This window comes from Prionailurus viverrinus, chromosome F2, assembly GCF_022837055.1.
Source record: "Prionailurus viverrinus isolate Anna chromosome F2, UM_Priviv_1.0, whole genome shotgun sequence".
In the NCBI taxonomy this organism is placed as follows: domain Eukaryota; kingdom Metazoa; phylum Chordata; class Mammalia; order Carnivora; family Felidae; genus Prionailurus; species Prionailurus viverrinus.
In genome coordinates this window covers 83,316,160-83,328,088 of record NC_062578.1, presented here as the reverse complement: position 1 = coordinate 83,328,088, position 11,929 = coordinate 83,316,160, and the positions used below count along the sequence as shown (strand labels likewise).

The 11,929-nt window shown below is 61.1% G+C and overlaps 3 protein-coding genes across 6 annotated transcripts; 2 read left to right on the top strand and 1 right to left on the bottom strand.

Moving 5' to 3' along the window:
• Positions 1-750: 750 nt before the first annotated feature.
• On the bottom strand, positions 751-3,394 carry SLC52A2 (solute carrier family 52 member 2). 3 transcript variants are annotated; one of them, XM_047842677.1, is made up of 5 exons: positions 3,034-3,394; positions 2,429-2,619; positions 1,436-1,826; positions 1,217-1,340; positions 751-1,109 (listed from the first exon to the last, which is right to left on the bottom strand). In XM_047842677.1, exons 2-5 carry the CDS (start codon positions 2,556-2,558, stop codon positions 897-899), a joined length of 858 nt encoding a protein of 285 aa, XP_047698633.1. In that variant the 5' UTR covers positions 2,559-2,619; positions 3,034-3,394; the 3' UTR covers positions 751-896. The 3 variants fall into 3 exon arrangements, with proteins under 3 accessions (XP_047698633.1, XP_047698631.1, XP_047698632.1); XM_047842675.1 differs by having other exon boundaries at positions 1,436-2,318; positions 3,034-3,391; XM_047842676.1 differs by having other exon boundaries at positions 1,436-2,318; positions 3,208-3,391.
• A 44-nt stretch (positions 3,395-3,438) lies between these two features.
• FBXL6 (F-box and leucine rich repeat protein 6) lies at positions 3,439-6,627 on the top strand. Of its 2 annotated transcripts, XM_047842673.1 has the most exons (9): positions 3,439-3,977; positions 4,261-4,419; positions 4,585-4,648; positions 4,953-5,084; positions 5,159-5,266; positions 5,353-5,466; positions 5,535-5,766; positions 5,842-6,088; positions 6,377-6,627. In XM_047842673.1, exons 1-9 carry the CDS (start codon positions 3,571-3,573, stop codon positions 6,525-6,527), a joined length of 1,614 nt encoding a protein of 537 aa, XP_047698629.1. In that variant the 5' UTR covers positions 3,439-3,570; the 3' UTR covers positions 6,528-6,627. The 2 variants fall into 2 exon arrangements, with proteins under 2 accessions (XP_047698629.1, XP_047698630.1); XM_047842674.1 differs by lacking the exon at positions 4,953-5,084.
• Positions 6,589-9,013, top strand: TMEM249 (transmembrane protein 249). Its single transcript, XM_047841981.1, has 8 exons — positions 6,589-6,603; positions 6,792-6,990; positions 7,222-7,265; positions 7,341-7,491; positions 7,751-7,845; positions 7,958-8,153; positions 8,410-8,495; positions 8,706-9,013. The coding sequence occupies exons 1-8, from the start codon at positions 6,589-6,591 to the stop codon at positions 8,889-8,891; spliced, it is 972 nt and encodes a 323-aa protein (XP_047697937.1). The 3' UTR covers positions 8,892-9,013.
• Positions 9,014-11,929: the final 2,916 nt, after the last annotated feature.

Below are 11,929 nucleotides of genomic sequence, written 5' to 3'. Positions count from 1 at the left end.
GGGCAGGGGCCATTTACCAGAAGCCCAGAAAAAAGGTAGCTGCTGCCTGTCTGTCTGAATAAAGAGTTTGGAATGTTTACAGGTTTGATCACACAAGAAGCTAGAAACTAAAGGCTTGCGGCTCAGGAAGAGGAGCGATGCTTCTGACCAGAAGGATCCCAAGATTGGCTGAAGCCTCACACCCCAGTCTCTTCTAAGCCCCACTCACTGAGCCCCTCTGTGCCTGCACCTGGCGAGAAGCCCCTGGCAGGATGCTCCCGCAAGGGAACAGACACTACGATTGCTAGGTCACAGAAAGACAGCCCATTCTGCCCGACCCTCGCACCCAGCTGGCCCAGCACAGCACACAGCCCAGACATGCTTGCTGAACAGTGGCCCTGCTGGGAAGAGGCCTCTCCACGCAGCTGCAGATCCTGGATGAACTGACGTTGGGTGGGTGCCACACTGCCTCTGACCACCACAGCCTGTTCTCTGAGGAAATTCCAAAGAGCAATGGAAGGAGGGGGGCAAGAGTCTGGGGCTCAGAGGGCGCAACCCCAGGATCTAGGAGAGCAACCAGCCAGGGGTGACGCGGCCCCGATGGACAGTCCAAGTCACCCCAGCTCCGTGGAGGTCTGTCTGCACAGAGAAAGGTGCTACACAAGTTCACTACTCTGACCCACGAAACGATTTATTGTGCAAATCCCACACAGGCTCCAGGCCTGGGCCAAGTCCGGAGCTCTAGCTGGGCCCTGGCTCTGGGCCTGTTCTGTGGTCCCCACTCTGGCCAGTGTCTGCTGTGGAGTGTACAGGTGTCCGTGAGCGTGCCCATGTGTGAAGAGGGCCTCGCTCTTGGGTCATGGGCGCTTGGGCGTTGTGGCATCCCAGCCCGAAGTCAGGTCCCCATCTGCTCAGGCTTAGGGACCACACTGGTCCACACAGTCCTTCCCGCTGCGGAACACGTGATAGATGCTGGTGGGAGGGAACATGGCGACAGCACCGAGCAGGGAGCCTACCTGGATGGCCACACCAGCTGCCAGCAACGCCGGCCGGCCACCACCATGCAGCAGGGAGCTGGCGGCCACCTTCACGTATGAGAACACGCCCAAACACAGCACCCAAGACAGCACCTGGGAGGGTGGACACGGCAGCAGGCTGAGCATGAGATGCTCGCTGCTCTGAGGCAAACCCCCTCCCCACTGCCACCCTCTCTGCTTCAGTGTCCCAGCGTACTTACCACGAGGACCACTCCTGCGGAGGTGCCCACCAGGGGTGGGCAAGGACTCAGGATTGCCAGCGCCATCAGATAGGCCCCAAAGAGCATGCCCAGCACGGAGAGACCTCCCAGCCCTGCCAGAGACCTGCAGGGGTGGAGCAGAAACTCAGGGCTGGCTGCACCACGACCCAGCCCCCATCCTTCAACTCCACCCTAAGCGGCCTGGGCATCCACGTGTACCTGCACAGGACGCCCATGGCCAGGAAGCAGGCGAGGGGGTTGGCAGCACTGCCCAGCACCACTGCCAAGTGGTAGGCCAGGCGCCCATAGGGCAAGCAGGAAAAACTCTGCACGGCAGGCAGCACGCCATTGGTCAGTGCGTTGGTGACGGCCAGCAGGCCCAGCAGGCAGGCTCTGTGCACGGGGAGCAGCCTGTGGGCCTCAGGGTCTGGGCTAGCAGTGGCGCCTGTTGCTTGGCTCGGTGACTCCCGAAGTGGCAAGGCCTCTTCCTCCTCCTCTTCCTCCTCCTCCTCCACTCTGGGGGCTCTCACCTGCAGGTCAGACTCTGGACCTGCCGTGGGTACAGACGGTGGCGACGGCAACAGCAGCAGAAGACCCTGGAAGGCGGCAGCTGAAGTGACCAGAAGGGCGGTCAGCATCCAGAAAAAGGTGCTGGCAGGAAAACGCTCCGGGAAGTCGTGGGGGAGCCAGAGGGTGCCACTGTTGGGAGCCGGCAGACATTCAAGGTGGCCTACACCCTGCACTAAGGCCAGCACGCAGGGCAGCAGGGCACTGAGGCCCTGACCCAGGAAGAAAGAGCGCAAGAAGGGAGGTGGGAGGTGGCTCAAGAAGGGCAAGAAAGTGACGTTCGAGGCACAGCAGGCCAGTGCCAGCACCAAGGCCAGTGTTAGGAAGGCCACAGAGTGGAGCTGCCCTGCCACTGGGGCCACGTGGTGCCACAGTGGGGCCAGCAGGGCTGTGCCCACCACGCTCAGTGCCTGCACCACCTGGATGGGGGCCTGCTCGCTCTTGCCAGGGGCCAGCCGTCTCCACAGGGTCACCACCAGCAGACCCAGGTTCCCCAGCGCTACAAGCACAGAGAGATAGGATGGGAGGCTCCAACCTGCAGGGAAGGGAGATCACGTCAGGGGCTAGATGCTCAGGGACAAAGAGCAGCTGCCATCCACCTCACCTGGCACATGTCCCCCCACTTCCCTGCACACTCCCACTCACCCTCAGGAAGGTCTTTTACCACCACAGGCAGCTCCACCCAGATCCCGTTGATGGCAGCCCAAGAACCCATGCCAAAGAGGGCCACCAGCAGGTGGGTCAATACCAGACGGCCCAGCGGGGGTGCTGCCATTCAGCCCGAGGCTGGGTCCTTCCGAACAGGACAGGGTCACAGCCTGCTCCTCTTTCCCCACCTAGGTCCAAACAAAAAACAAAAAACAAAACAAACACAACGCTTCAGTTCTTCTGGGACCTCATGACTTCTTCTACCTTGAAAGTTAGTAGACCCGTATTCGGGATCACAGACCAGAAACGCAGAACTGAACTCTGAAGAGGACCAGACCGCCTAGACCAGGAAAACGGGAAGGTGCCCGGGGGTGGGGGCTGAGGATGAGACGGGCCAAACATACCAAATAGCACGGCTAGGTGTGCGCTAGGTGTGCGAGCAGAGAAGCAGAAAGCCTGTCCAAAGCGCCAACGGCCCCAGAGGAAGATGGGGAAAGAAAGACCCGATCTGCGGGTCTGAGTAGCCCAGACCACCACCACCACCCTCACTCCAAAACGGACACGACTCCGGGACAGAGACACCCATCAGGCGCCGCGCACACCTCCGCGGCTTCTGCGCCCAAATGGGAAACCGAGGCTTCAGCGAGACCCAGTACCGCAGGAGTCAAGACCCGCGCGGCGGGGAGGGGCGGGCCCGGCGCCGCCCCTCTCTGCATCAGGTGGGCTGCGAGGAGCCGGCCCGTGCGCAGGGGTGCGTGCGCCTCCTGATCCAGCACCTGCGCGCTCCCCGACCCGACAGCCAGTCGTCTCGCCACGCTACGAGGGCGCTGCCTCCGGCCCAGGATCGCAGCCTCGACCCAGAGCCGGTGGGACTGGGAAACGCTGCCCGGACGGAGCGAAAACTCCAATCCACCGGGCGAGGGACAAGGAAGCGGCGGGGGCCAGCCCCCGGCATGGCCTGTCGCCGGAAGCCCCGCCCCGGAAGTCAGTGCTGAGCCGACGCGGAGGGGATTGGTCCGGGGCTCAGGCCCCGCCTTTACGCGGGCACGCTGCGCCTCCGCCCGGCGGCCTCGCCTGTTCCGCCACAGGCCCCGCCCCGTCCGCTCCCCTGGGGCGGTCCGGGAGTTTGACCGGTAGCTATGGCTCCCGGGGTGGCGCGGCGAGCTCGGCGGCGGCCCCCGCGCAGCGTACGGAGCGCACGGCCGGTCGGGGTGCGGGCTCGCTCGGCGGAGGACTGGTGGTGGGACCGGCTGGCGCCGAGCGGCTCCGGTTACCATCTGCTGCAGTCGGACAGCATGCTCCTGGTGCTGCCCGGCCCTGGGCCTGCCCGCACTCGCGTGCAGAGGCGTGCAGCCCGCCGCACTCAGCGGCCAGTGCCCCCAGCGTCCCGCGCCGCGGCGGTCAAGGCTAGGCCCAGACCTGCTCCGGTTTCGGAGCCGCAGCAGGGGCCCGACCCAGGCTGGGGCGACCGCATCCCCCTGGAAATCCTGCTGCAGATTTTCGGGCTGCTGGTGGCGTCCGATGGGCCCATGCCCTTCCTCGGCAGGTACCCCAGGCCCATCGAGCGCAGCAGCATGGCTCAGGCTGACCTCTTGGCCACCGAGCGGGTGGCTGAGGCGGGGGCCGAGGGCGAAGCCATCTGAGCGTTCACACACGCAGACGAGAGAGCACAGTCTCTCACGAGGTCCAGTTAGAGCACCGAGGGCCTGTCTTTGTGCTGAGGTGTCTGCAGCGTTGTGAGAATAAAATGGGACAGGTTACTCCTCTTAGAAAACCCCACAGCGGCGGCTACGGAAAGGCCCAGCCCCTCAGCAGAGATTTTCTCCCAGGGCTGCACGCGTGTGCCGCCGCTGGCACGAAGCTGCCTCCCAGCCTGCGCTCTGGCACACCGTGACCCTGTCGCCCCCGTTGGCTGGCCGCCTCGCCAAGAGCGGAGCCAAGGCGGAGAAGAAGCTTCTCGCTTCTCTGGAATGGCTTATGCCCAATCGGTGAGACGCTCCCTCTTTTCTTTTATGCCCTCATTTCATCTCTGTGGCTTGTACAAAGCCCCAAGCCCCTTCGTGTTTCCATATACCGAAGTGATGGGTGGGGAGGACGCCAACAGAGGGGCACCGTGGGAATACTACGCAGCTCTGCCTCTGCTGTCGGCCCAGGTTTTCACAGCTCCAGAGGCTGACCCTCATCCACTGGAAGTCCCAGGTACACCCTGTGTTGAAGGTGAGAGCTCTGGACTGCCCTGCGCACCAGTCATGACACTTTGGGGTTGCCCAGTACTTCCAGGGAGTGGGGCAGGCACATGGAGCCCAATGTTGCCCCGTGGGGAGGCCTGTCCGGTTCTCATTTCCTGTTGTTTCAGTAGAGAGGTGTTAGAAGTGGGAGCACCCATGTTGGCCTGGCATGGGCAGGAAGGAGATCATAGTTGAGTCACCAAAGAGGGTTTGATGTCAGCCACTGGTTTCTTTCCTTTGTGGACCACAGCTTGCCTTCCCCCCAATCTCTGCCGGTGCTCTGTCTTCCCCAGCTGGTTAGCGAGTCCTGTCCTCGGCTCACCTTCCTCAAGCTTTCTGATTGCCACGGTGTGACCCCTGATACGTTGGTCATGCTAGCCAAAGCCTGCCCCCAGCTCCACAGCCTGGATATACAGCACTCCATGGTGAGCCCTATGTCCCCAGGGGCCCTGAAGAAGCCTGGGCCGAGGTGACAGGTACCCGTGTGCTGGGTTCCCAGGTGGAGTCTACAGCCGTGGTGAGCTTCTTGGAGGAGGCAGGGCCCCGAATGTGCAAGCTGTGGCTGACTTACAGCTCCCAGACGACAGCCATCTTGGGTGCGCTGCTGGTAGGTTGGTGACAGGTAGGAGCGGAACCAGACGCTGCGCCAGGTCAGCCAGGCCACTGACCCTGTGTTCTCTTCCACCTCTGTAGGGCGGCTGCTGCCCCCAGCTCCGGGTCCTGGAGGTGAGCACTGGCATCAACCGCAACAGCACTCCTCTCCAGCTGCCTGTCGAGGCCCTGCAGAAAGGCTGCCCCCAGCTGCAGGTACCTGACACCCCTCTTCTCCCACCTGCCACTCTCCCTCCCCACCTGCAGCCTAGGCCTTGCTCCAGGTGCTGCGGCTACTGAACTTGATGTGGCTGCCCAAGCCTTCCGGGCGAGTGGTGACTCCTGGCCCAGGCTTCCCGAGTCTTGAGGAGCTCTGCCTCGCCGGCTCCAGCTGCAACTTTGTAAGCAACGAAGCCCTGGGCCGCCTGCTCCACGATTCCCCTAACCTGCGCCTGCTGGATCTTCGCGGCTGTGCCCGCATCACACCTGGTGGCCTGCATGATCTGCCATGTCAAGGTCAGCTTTCTCTGGGCAGGAGGGGTGTGGGTACCCTTGCCCACCCCACAGCTCATGCCTGCTCTTCACCTCCAGACCTGGAGCAGCTTCACCTGGGTCTTTATGGCACGTCAGACCGGCTGACTCTAGCCAAAGAGGGCAGCCATCTGTTGACCCAGAAATGGTGCCACGCTCTGCGGGAACTGGACCTGAGTGGCCAGGGCTTCAGCGAGAAGGACCTGGAGCAGGCCTTGGCCGCCTTCTCAGTCACGCCTGGGGCCTCACACCCAGCCTTGTGCTCGCTCAACCTCAGGGGCACCCGGGTCACACCGAGCACAGTCAGGTCAGCCTCCCCTCCCTCGGTCCTTGCAATCAGTACAGCTTGCCTCCCTGACAAGCCTGGTTTGCAAGCTTCAGGGATCCAAAAGGGGAGCACATACGGACCAAGCCCCTGCTCAGGATTGACCTTAGGGATGCCAAGGGGGTACTGGGCTTGGGCCTCAGTGGCTGGGGGTGGCAAAGCCAGTTGTGGCATGGGCAGAGAGGGCTCCTTACCCGGGCCTAGCCCTGCCAGGGCCTGGGTCTTTTGGAGCCAGTGGCTCAACTCCCCATGGCCTGCCCTGCCCCACAGCTCTGTGATCAGCAGCTGCCCAGGCCTGCTGTACCTCAACCTGGAGTCCTGCCGCTGCCTTCCCCGGGGCCTGAAGCGGGCCTACCGAGGCCAGGAGGAAGTCCAATGGTGCCTGGAGCAGCTGCTCACCAGCCCCCCTTCTTCCAGCTAGGCAGTTCCAGACCTCAGACCCTCGGGCAGCCTGCGGCGCCCTCCACCCTTTTCCAGTTGCGATGTTTGAACGTTTTGTTACAATAAAACATTTTTAGGAACTCTGTGTGATCCTTGGGGTGTGGTTGAGAGGACAGGTACTGTGCCTGAGGAACCATTCAGGGCTAGGGCTGGGGGAGAGCTTGTGCCATGGGGGAGGGGTGGTCTGCCAGGGCTCCTGAGGCTGCGTGTGCTCGTGCCTTGCTGACTCACTGCTGGGCTTGAGTCTTGGACTGGGTGTGTGTATCCTGTTCTCAGGGACACTGAGATAGGTTTGTGCCTGTGGTTGTGCTTGAAGCTCTGCCTGGGCAGAAGTGGCAGTGGAAAGGGGGAGGCCCTACTCAGCCACGGGGTTCAGTGTGGGGCGCCTGCCTGCAGATATCTCTGCAGCTTAGGCCTGGGACATCCAGCCACCTTCCCTTCAGGTGAGGATTGTGAACCGGGCTGCTCAGGGGGCCGCTGGTGGTGTGGGGACTGGCGGGGAAGAGCACGCTCACTTCAGGGTGGGGCTCGAGGACTCCCGGCAGAAGGGACAGTCAACAGAACAGCCCCTTCTAGAACGCGCTGTGCAGAACTTCTAGAACCCGGGCTTCGCCCAGCCTACACCAGCCTACACCACCACCTGGTGTCTCTCTCCTCTTCTCTTTGTCTGAAAGCCGCTCCTTCCTGGACCGCAGCCCTGGAGCCTTTCTTCTCCCAGGTAGAAGTGCGACTGTGAGCCTCTGGGCGGTGCCAACCTCCTAGCAGCCCAGCTGACCCTCTGTGCCTCCCCCAGACCCCCAAGGGCCGGGTTGGCGGCCTGCCCACCACCTCCGGCGGCAAGCGCTTCCAGCTCTGGGCCCTAGGACTGTTCTGCACCGAGCGCCACCTGGCCAAGCGCCTTAAGAACAACAGCTTCTACCCGTTCATCCAACAGCAGCCCAATGGTGCGCGCGGACCCGGAACCCGAGCAGGGCGGGTGCGGGAGCCGGGGGCCTAACGTCTGAACCTGGTGGCGTAAAATCCCGGGCGGGGTTGGCGGCGGAGGGGGCGGGCCTGGACCCGGGATCTGCATGGGGGCGGGGCCTGGAGTCGGAAGGGGCGGGGGCGGGGCCGAGCCCTGGGCTGGCGGCGATGCAGCTCGCTCGGGGCCGGCTGCCAGCGGGGACCGGCTGTCTTCACGCACCGCCACCGCGCCGCCCCCAGTCTTCGTGCTTGAGTACTACCTGGACACGCTGTGGAAGGGGACACTGCTCTTCGTCGTCTGCCTCCTCCTCGTCAGCTTCGGCTTCGTGAGCCAGGTCTGAACTCCTGGGCCCGCCCCCCACGGCCTTCCTCCCGGGGGGCTGGACTCACCTCGCGGTGCCCCGCCCCCGAAACCCCGGGCTGCTCAGGTCCCTGTGGCTGCCGCAGGTGCAGAAGCAGGAGACTTGGGGCTTCCCCGCGTGCGGCGTGGTCGTCGGCCTGTGGCTCATGATTTCGTCTTTGCCGCGGCGCCGCCTGGTGCTGAACCACACGCGTGGCACGTACCACTTCTCCGTCCAGGGCCGCACCGTGTGCCAGGGCCCCATGCACCTAGTCTACGTGCGCCTGGCGCTCAGCTCCGACGGTGAAGCCCGGCGCGGCCACGGACGGTGGGCGCGGGGAAGGGTGTGCAAGGGAAACAGCTCCGGGAGTGTGGCGGGGCTGGCTAGACAGCCCACTGTCCCCCGCCCCCGCCACGGTCCTCAGAGCCACACACACACACACACACACACACACACGCACGCCCCTTCTCCCCTCCCTCACCCCCCCCCCCCCAGCTCTCTCCCCACCAGAGCTGCTATCCCCTAGAGCCTCTGGCTGAGCCCCTTGCCCCTCTCCAGCTTATGGAAGGTGCTTCTTCCAGTTGGTTCTATGCGGCCACAAGCTGGAGCCGCTGGTGCTGGTGCAGCTGTCGGAGCGCTACGAGGTGGGTCTTGCCCCAGTCCACCCTGGGGCCCCTTCCCTCCTTGGTTCCACAGGAGGCCTGCCACTGCTTAGGGTCTTCAGATGGGGCCATTTCCCAGGCAGAGTGTGAATACCACGTGGTCCTTGGCCCAGACTTTAGTGCTGGCAGCTGGTGGAGAGGTGACAGGTCCTCTCGGTCCAGGTGAGAGCTCACCGCCACCCATTCCCACAGCAAATGGAATACTTGGGCCGTCACATTGCCCGGAAACTCAACATCAATTACTTTGACTGCCTGGCCAAGTCGTACAGGCACGTGGTCCGTCACTGGCCGCTGGGGGCCACCTTCAGCCCCGGCATCGTGCAGCGCAAGACCGGCACTTATGGCCAACAGACCTTGCAGTCTGACCTGGACGTGTGATTCTGAAGGCAGGTGCCCCAGCGCTGCCCCTGCCCCTCAGGCGTACAGTCTCCCTTTCCCTGTGATTTCCCACCTTCACTGGACCTTAGTCTTCCCCTCAATAAAGCCACCTCTTGCTTCCAGGCAAGTGTTTCCTGGGGGGGGGTGGGGGGGGGGTGGGGGCGGGAGGCACAGCTAGGGGGCCTCAGGGAGCAAACCTCGGAGTTTTGAGCTGGTTGAGGGTAACCGGAGGAGGAGGGTGAGTAATGAACAGCAGCACCGCCAGGAATTTGGAGTCCTCACTGGACAGGTGTGGGACCCACGGCCTCCCTTGAGCAGCAACACTCACCTGGTCCTGTCCGGGCTCGGGAGTGCAGAACAGTGAGCAGCGTGCAGGGGTCAGAATTTGACTGGTCAGCCTGACTCGGTGCCTGGTCCCGTCAGCAGTGGGATGGAGTACAGCTACAGGTCCAGCCTTGTGCCCAGGGTACAGCTTGGCAGACAGCCCCCAGAGTTGCTGCTTCAGTGCTCCTAGGGAGTAAGCTGTGGAGCCCTAGACCAGAGCTCAAGCCTGCCATGCAGGGCAGGCCTGTGTGTCCCTGGAGCTTGCCCCCCACACCTGCTGGAATACCAGTCCCATATGCCCTAATCCAGTGGGTGTTCCCATGTCCTGGGCACTGGGAGCTGCTGCGGGCGCAGAGAGGGCAGTAGGCCATCGGGGACCCAGCAGAAGTGGCAGCTGGTGCTGTCCGCGTGGCTCTCTTGGTCAGCATGTCCCCTCAGCGCCATGCTGGTGACCCGAGTCTTTGGGCATCGTGTCAGTGAGTGTCACTGGAACCAGAACCTTCAGGCCTTATGTAAACTGAAAATGCGGAGCCCCTTGTTAAAAAGTTACTGTGGCGCCTGGTGGCTCAGTTGGTTAAGCATCCGACTCTTGATTTTCAGCTCAGATCATGATCTCACAGTTCATGGGATTGAGCCCTGCGTTGGGCTCTGTGCTGGCAGTGCTGAGCCTGTTTGGGGTTCTCTCTCTCCGTCTGTCTGCCTCTTTTCTTGTTCTCTCTCTCTCTCTCTCTCTCTCTCTCTCAAAATAAATAAATAAGCTTTAAAAATAATTATTAAGAATTTCCAGAAGGAGACGCTAGAGTATCAAACCCAGTATGGGGGAGCCTGGCTGGCTAGTCAGTAGAGCATGTGACTCAGGTTCTCTGGGTTGTGAGTTCAAGCCCCACATTGGGGGTAGAGTTTGCTTAATTAAAACAAACAAAACAACAACAACAAAACCCAGTATGGGCTGGGATTGGGGCCCTGTGTGACTGCCCAGGTCACACATGCTATGAAGCTGGCCCTCCCTGGAACCATGGCTCAGAGCCACTCACTGACCAACTCCTGATCCTCAAACTGGCCAAACCCAGTGGGGCACCAGCATCCCTGCCTGTCCCCAGCAGGGTCCAGGGACTGCTGGAATTGCTTTAGGCAGCCCCAGGGAGCAATTGTTATTCATGGCACAAATGCAGAGTCCTCTTGCCCCTCTGAAGAGGGTCTAAGCTGTCTGCCTACAGACAGACAGAGTGCCCTGCTTTTACCAGGGGGACAGACTGGAGAGGGTAGACAGAGCTCAGCAGTGATGGGGTTGGGACAGGTTGGGGGACAATGTTACGCAGGAAGGTGACAAGTGTAGGCCATGGGGCTAGGCTGACTGGGTGAGTGCCATGTGACTGAGCCAGACCTGGGGTGCCCAGGCTGCCTGTAAGTTTTGGATGGGTTAGAAGGGCATGCCAGTCCCTTGGGCTCTGGGAGGCTGCTCAGATCTCTCAGCCTTCAGGTTGCGGACTCAGTTTCATCTAGGAAGGCAAAGTTCCCTCCCTCCTGGAGCTGACGATCATAAGAGGCACATATATTGAGGAGCTAACTTCTATACTGCTGAAGTGGCTGGAGGTGGGGTGGTGTCCTCTAGCCGGGGGGTGGGCGGGGGGAGGGTGTCAGGGAAGACCTTTCCAAGGATGCAGCACTTGAGCTGATACAAGCAGGCGGGGGTCATGTGGAGCTCTGGGGAAGGGGACAGGAAGTGTAAAGGTATCATGCAGGAACAAATTTCTTGGCTGGGCAGAAGATGAGAGGATTGGGAAAACATGGCAATTGTAAGCAGGCTCTCCTTGCCCATCCTGCACTAGGCATACGGTCCCACAGAATAAAGACTGCATTTCCTACTCTCCATTGCAGATAGATATATGTGGTCTTGAGACTAATTCCTGGCCGATGCAATATAAGAATCAGTATGTATAATTTCCAACTGTGTCCTTAAAGGGAGGGGTTTGGTATCTTTGCCATTTCCTTTTTTCTTATGGCCTGGAATGCACCCACAATGACTGGAGCTCAAGCAACCAACTTAGACCATGAGGTGGAACGCATGTGTTGAGGATAGCAGTGCAACAAGATAGAATTGTGGAACTTGAAGACTGTGCAACTGTCCTGCCAACTCTGGATGGCCTATGTAGAACTCTATGCAAAAGAGAAAAACTTGGGGCACCTGGGGGTGCCTGACTTCAGCTCAGGTCACGATCTCGCAGTTTGTGGGTTCAAGCCCCGCGTTGGGCTCTCTGCTGACAGCTCTGAGCCTGGAGCCTGCTTCGGATTCTGTGTCTCCGTCTCTCTCTGCCCCTCCCCTGTTTGCACCCTCCCTCTCTCTCTCAAATAAATAAACATGAAAAATAAAGTAAGTAAAGGATGAGTATGGTTTTGTGTTTTTCTCCAGCAAAGTTTTGCTGCTTGGATGCAGGGGAGGAATAGGCAGATAGCTTGGCCTAACAAGGGTTGGAGATTACTAAGGACAGTATTGTAGGAGTGTGGGGTCAAGGGAGCGGTTGTCATTTTGGGCCATGGGGCCTGAGCTGGGCAGGCAGAAAGTGAGGACAGGAGTCGAGGGGCAAAGAACAAGGGCCTCAGTTCTCTATTGCCACATAACCAACCACCCTACACTTAAGGGCTTAAAGCAGCAAATACTTTCTCATTGTCTTGCGGATTGGGTGGGCCCAGCCGGCTGGTGACCCCGCGTGTAG

What these genes read in the sequence shown, in the direction of transcription:
- SLC52A2 (XM_047842675.1), bottom strand. Translation starts at nt 2,558, where the DNA reads ATGGCAGCACCCCCGCTGGGCCGTCTGGTATTGACCCACCTGCTGGTG. An exon ending in GGTAAAAGACCTTCCTGAGG is followed by an intron (nt 2,319 to 2,428) that starts GTGAGTGGGAGT and finishes CCTTCCCTGCAG; the next exon opens with GTTGGAGCCTCCCATCCTAT. An exon ending in CCGCAGGAGTGGTCCTCGTG is followed by an intron (nt 1,110 to 1,216) that starts GTAAGTACGCTG and finishes CCACCCTCCCAG; the next exon opens with GTGCTGTCTTGGGTGCTGTG.
- FBXL6 (XM_047842673.1), top strand. Translation starts at nt 3,571, where the DNA reads ATGGCTCCCGGGGTGGCGCGGCGAGCTCGGCGGCGGCCCCCGCGCAGC. An exon ending in GAATGGCTTATGCCCAATCG is followed by an intron (nt 4,420 to 4,584) that starts GTGAGACGCTCC and finishes CTGTCGGCCCAG; the next exon opens with GTTTTCACAGCTCCAGAGGC. An exon ending in AAGGCTGCCCCCAGCTGCAG is followed by an intron (nt 5,467 to 5,534) that starts GTACCTGACACC and finishes GCCTTGCTCCAG; the next exon opens with GTGCTGCGGCTACTGAACTT.
- TMEM249 (XM_047841981.1), top strand. An exon ending in TGGAGCCTTTCTTCTCCCAG is followed by an intron (nt 7,266 to 7,340) that starts GTAGAAGTGCGA and finishes TGCCTCCCCCAG; the next exon opens with ACCCCCAAGGGCCGGGTTGG. An exon ending in AGCTGTCGGAGCGCTACGAG is followed by an intron (nt 8,496 to 8,705) that starts GTGGGTCTTGCC and finishes CCATTCCCACAG; the next exon opens with CAAATGGAATACTTGGGCCG.